This window comes from Hipposideros armiger, unplaced genomic scaffold, assembly GCF_001890085.2.
Source record: "Hipposideros armiger isolate ML-2016 unplaced genomic scaffold, ASM189008v1 scaffold_110, whole genome shotgun sequence".
NCBI classification, from domain to species: Eukaryota; Metazoa; Chordata; class Mammalia; order Chiroptera; family Hipposideridae; genus Hipposideros; species Hipposideros armiger.
In genome coordinates, this window is record NW_017731460.1 from 1,745,691 (window position 1) to 1,751,447 (window position 5,757).

Below are 5,757 nucleotides of genomic sequence, written 5' to 3' on the forward strand. Positions count from 1 at the left end.
CCTACTATGTGCCAGACAGTGTGTTACACAAATAGAGAAACGTTTAAGGAAAACAAAAACCAAGCCTCTCATTTTAAATCCGAGGTGGACAGTCCATAATCTTGTGATGGCAAGTACATAGGTCACTTTAGATAGATTGCAACTTTTACTGCACTATTAGCTCATGATAACTCTCCTTAACACGGGCCATAAGTAGATACTACTGGATACTTTTATCCTACATGCCCCGTAGCAGGGGCCAATATCCCCAAATAGCTGAGGTCTTGAAAACATGACTGGTATTATACAAATGTATAATCCATTCCAAAATAGTTTGACAAACTCTTAGATTATTCACTATTGATGCCTAACCCACTGAAGGAAGGCTTCCTCCACATACATCCCCTACTAAAAAACTGAATCATAACAATACGCATTAACACGCTTTATCAATAAGTCACATTTTAATCATCTGGCTTTGTTTAATCCACAAAATAAAGTTCACAGTTTTTTCTAACCATGGGATCCTAATGTATTTTCTGAAACCTTTCATGTTTAAAAAAAAAAACACATTCCACCTTTTGTTTTGCAACATGAAGCCAACTTCCCTTACATTCCTAATGAATGGCTAATGCAGTCATCTCAAAGAAACCCTGATGGAATGGTGGTAAACTATTGTCTCAAAGACCCTTCAGAATAGTAAAAAAAAAAGGAGGGGGAAAAAAAAAGTCACTAAGCAAGACAGCCTCCAAGTGTGCCTGGAATGGCTCTGAGTGCTCCCCTCACTGAAACCCCCCCTCCTGTGACGCCCGGCACCTTGAGCCTTCCATTCCTTCTGCCATCTGTTTCGTGCTCCACAGCGCTTAGCAGGTGGTACACACAGGGGTCTGAAACTTGTTTCTGTTAGTAAGCACACTGGACCAAGATGCACTTCTCAGCCCCCGTGCCAGCACCACCCAGCCCTGGTGCCCTGTGCCATTTAGAGTCATGGCAGTGACGACCAAAGTGAAGGTTAATAACATGCATTACAAAGTGTCTACAAAAACAGAAATGAGGATTTTTATTTGCTGCATTTCCCACTCTTCCTTTGGAAACTTTTCTTTTGGTGATCAGTTCCCCTGGGGCTGACCCACTCAGGCCTGGAAGTTAACACAAGGTACTTAGGGATTCATTACTTAACGTTTCACATCCTTTCCCACCTCACCCACTATTTTGGCAGTGATCTCTGTTTGTCTTTCAGAGAGAAGGAGGGGGGGAAACTTGACTTGTTTTGAGGGTATAAAGTGTGACTGCACAGTTCTCACATCTCAAGTAGCAAGGGAGAACTCTAAGGAAGAAGAGTTTCTTCACATTGATACTAATGCAAATCTCAGTATATGATCACATATGGTTTTAATGGCCCATATAGGCAATTCCTTAATTTCGGTCTCTTGCACGCACATGCACACATGCGAGACAACTTGGTGAAGGGGTCTATTTTATCCCTACCAGGGTAGGAAACCTTTGCCTTACTTATTATAGTCTAAAAATTCACACTGGCTTCTCAATGCTTCCTAGCATGAGCTCAGACACTACATTTTAATTGAAATGCCCAGAAGCATTTTTTTTTGTTAGCTAGAGACTAACCTGAGGGCCACTGTCCGCATCCCACCTATACTACAGCACAATTCAAATCTGCAGCTGCTTGCTTGCTTCCCACCAAAAGCGTCCAAGCTCAGAGCAGCAACTTCCATGGAAGCAGAAAATCCAAAACACCCAGGAAGGGTTCCAAAAGCTCCTGATCTGCAGTCATCACGTGTGAGCAGGGAATGCTACTTAAAAGGGTGGCTAAGAATGGCTTGGAGGTTTTCTTCTTCTTTAACTTGGGCCAGTTACACAGGCCTCTGAGCCTCTCATTCCACTCCCATCCCTAGAACAAAAAAGGTATACTTGAAAAATTCTCACTTCTTACTATCATTATGCTCCTCACCCCCTTACAGTAAACTGAGGGAGAAAAACCTTCTCCTTAACCCTCTACTAAAAACCAAAATTAAGGGATCCTATCCTACAAACAAGTCAGGAGGCCAACATGACGATGGTTAAGTTCAGCAAAATGTAACGGGGTTGAGCAGGGAAGGATCTCAGAGAGAGAGTTATTAGCATCTTTGTTAGTCAAACCCTAGTGTGAATAATTTAGTGCTCTTCATCAGATGAAAGGCCTTCAATTTCATCTCTGTCTCCCCCAATTGCCATCCAGAATGCTTTGGCCACCTGTGGAGGGAAGTGTGCAACAAATTTTAGGCAACAGCTAAATTTCTGCTTATCTCATATGTCATACTTTGAACTTACTAAGACCTAAAATTCTATACCTTGTCCCTCCAGCCCTCTGGCAATATATATCAAAACACATGACTAACCCTGACACAGAACTTCCATTTCTAGAAATTTACACTCAGTATAATCAGAGCTGTATACAATGTGATGTGCAAGGGTTTGTGTAGCTTCACTATTCATAGAAGCAAAAAATTCATGTGATCTAATTGTCCAAAAGGGAACTGGATAAATTATGACACATTCATACAATAGAATACCTTAAACCATATATGTTTCCTGCAAAAACATGTGTTGCGTTGGTAATAACCAAACAAAACAAAATAACTCAGAGTTTTCCAGTCCAACTGTTAGGAAGGCAAACACCATGAGTCTCAATGAATGTTCCACGTCACTCAAAATACATCTGAAAAATCTCAATTTGACTGGAGCAGCTAAGTTACTATCGTGTAAATATTCAATTAGTTTAAGTTAAAATCCAATGAAAACTTCGCACTAAGACACTTTAGAAGCAAACAAGTATAAATAATAAACAAGGGCTATAATTCTAACTGCACTGGACCTTTTGTAGGTACTCAATAAATACCTGCCTGGTTGTCTCACCTTTTCTGCATGCAACTTTCTCTGCTCGTGAGGAAGCGTCGCAGCCTTGTCTAGGGGGAAAATATATCTTAAGAAATTTGTCTAATAGCACAGGAGAATCTGGAGTGTATGGATGTTCTAACACTAAAGATGAGAGGGGGGTTTCAGAGGCATATGTTTACGGTGTAGTCATTACAGCTGTTAGGAAGTTTAAGTCTTCCAAATTTTCCAGATGGGAATGATGTGAGTATACTATTTGGTAGGAATCTTACTAATTCCATGTTAATGAAATACACTCAAAGAAACAGAGGTGAGAGAAGAAGGGAAAATAAGAGGAAAGAGAAAGAAGGGAGAGGAAAATTTTCCCCAGGGAATTTTTACCAACAGAGGGGCACAGTCCCCCAGTAGCTGAGTTTCTCAAGACAGCTGAGACCAGAGCATGGAATCCAATCAGCAGTTACAAAATAAAATCCTATGTGAAACTGAGGAGCATCAAATATGGGAACATGGTAGACACAATGGAGTCACTTACCTTTCATTTCCTTTAACTTGGAAAATAGTCTTTCGAAATTCTCCAAGTCTCCTCCGCCCGTAGTAAGACTGGCTAATTCTTGAATATCCAGATCTAACATGGGATCTGAAATAAGGATTCATCACATTGTCACACGTTATTTATATATGTGCTAAACACACAGAACCCTAAGGCTTTGATGCAAGTCGCCAGTGAATGAATGCCCAATGCATACCAGCTTTACAGCTCATGGTGCTTGCCACTGCGTGGCCGCTAGTGGGCCCTCACCAAATGAACAGGAACTTATTTTATCCTTACAACACTGTAACGAGGCAAGGCATACAGTTGCCATTTTAGAGATGAGAAAACTAGAGCTCTGAGTTGAAGTGACTTGCTCAAGGTCACAGCTAGCAAGTGTGACCTTGGATTCAGACTTAGGTGTTCACAACTCTATAGGCCACGCTCTCCACTAGGGGATGCTGACTCAACGAGTGCCTGAAATTTATACCAGATTTTACTGTACAACAAATATTTTCACATCTATTACTGACAACCATATAAGGTGGTTAGGACAGATACCGCTGTCTGCAATTTATAAATGAAGAAACCTGGGTTTTAAAATTATAAAGGATGGATCCATAATATTGAATGCTGCCAAAAGGCCAAGAGGAGGACTGGAAGACATCTATTAGGCTGAGTGGTATGTGGATCACTGGTGAGCTGTTTTAGTAGGAAATGGAGGCAAAAGCTAGATGGGAATGCGCTGAGGAGAGAATGGGAGGTGAGGAATTGAAAGGAGTTTAGTAAAGAAAGGAGGGAAACATGGGAGTTGAGGAAGTGTTTTACTTTCACACTTTTGGTTTGGTTTTGCCTTTAAATAAAAATTTAAATAATTTTAGTCTTACAAAAATATTCCAAAGATAGTATAGAGTTCCAATACGCCCTTCCCCCACCTGCCTTTAGTGCTAACATCTTACATAACCACGTTATAATTATAAACATCAAGAAGTTAGTAATGGTACAGTGCCATTAAGCTACAGACTTCATTCAAACTTCCATCAGTTTTTCCACTCGTATCCTTTTTTCTGTTCTAGCGTCCAATCAAGGGCCCTACACAGAACTGAGCTGTTAGATTTCCTTAGTCTTCTCCAATTTGTTCCTCAGTCTTTCCTCATCTTTTATGACTTTGACACTTTTGAAGAGTCCTGGTCAGTTTTTTTGGTATAATGTCCCTTCATTTGGGTTTGTCTGATGTTTCATTATTTATTAGACTGAGGTTACGCGCCTCTGGCAATAACACCACAGAAGCGAGTGCCTGTTCAGTCATCGTATTAGGGGGGAGATGATGTCAATGTGTCTGATACTAATGATGCAACTTTCATCATTTTAAGTGGTATTGTCCAGGTTTTTCCAGTATAAAGTTACTCTTTTTCCTTTTGTAATAAATAAATGTCTTGGGAGAGATACTTTATTTATTTATTATTATTATTTTTTTAAGATTTTTATTGGGGAATCGGGAGGGGAACAGCGTTGGGGAATAGACAGGTAGACAAGTTGCTGTCGTTTTGTTCTTCAGTCTAGTTGTGGAGGACGTCGCTTCACTGGCCCATGTTGGTATGATCATTGTGCTCTTCCCGGGTGAGGCAATTGGTCGCTGGTCATTGGTCAGCCGCCCGTAGCGGCTCCCGGTAGCTCACACCGGCTACCAGACGCTTACGTAGCTCACTGCAGCCCCGCTGCAGCCTATGCTGTTGCTGGCGACTCACGGCAGCCCAGCTCCAGGTTGAGCTGTTGTTCAACATTAGCTGTAGAAGGCAGTGCCACTGGCCCTCAATGTGGGATCTGAACCACAGCCCTGCTGCTCAGAGCTGGCGCTCCCAAGCGAGCTCTTAACCAGCTGAGCCACTTGGCCGGCCCTTGGGAGAGATACTTTTAGACTATGCAAATGTGTTTCTTCTCATCCATCAGTGGACCTGGCCTGTAACAACTATTACTGAGGGGTGTGGCTAATGGTGATTTTCTATTTCTCTCATTCCTTCTACATTTATTACTTGGAATTCTTCTATAGAGAGGAGCAGCCCTTTCTTTCCCAGGTATTGTTTTGTTTATTCAATTACTTATTTTTATTAGTATGGATTCATGAATATTTATTTTAGTCTATGGGTTATAACCCAATACTGTATTAATTTATTTTGCTGGCCAAACTGTTGCAGCTTCAGCCACTGGAAGCTCTTCCAGGTTGGTTCCTCTGCCCTTTCAATATGTCCTCAATCTTTTTTGAGCGCTTCCTTACTTTCTGTCACCATGAGATGCTCCAGGTTTATCCTACATCTTTCCTGCCCCAGCTCTGGACTCATCTACTTCTCCAAGTAGCA

At 41.4% G+C, this 5,757-nt stretch overlaps 1 protein-coding gene across 4 annotated transcripts in view; it reads right to left on the minus strand.

Moving 5' to 3' along the window:
- Positions 1-424: 424 nt before the first annotated feature.
- The window catches only part of AAGAB (alpha and gamma adaptin binding protein), a 46,625-nt gene continuing 41,292 nt past the window's right edge, over positions 425-5,757 (minus strand). The window contains exons 7-9 of one of the 4 annotated variants that reach the window (XM_019647300.1): positions 3,404-3,508; positions 2,893-2,942; positions 425-2,229 (exon numbers count right to left, since the gene is read on the minus strand). In XM_019647300.1, coding sequence (XP_019502845.1) covers positions 2,152-2,229; positions 2,893-2,942; positions 3,404-3,508 — 233 coding nt within the window. In that variant the 3' untranslated portion in view covers positions 425-2,151. Of the gene's footprint in view, positions 2,230-2,879; positions 2,943-3,403; positions 3,509-5,757 lie in introns of all 4 variants that reach the window. The other 3 variants (XM_019647297.1, XM_019647298.1, XM_019647299.1) reach the window with 3 other exon arrangements.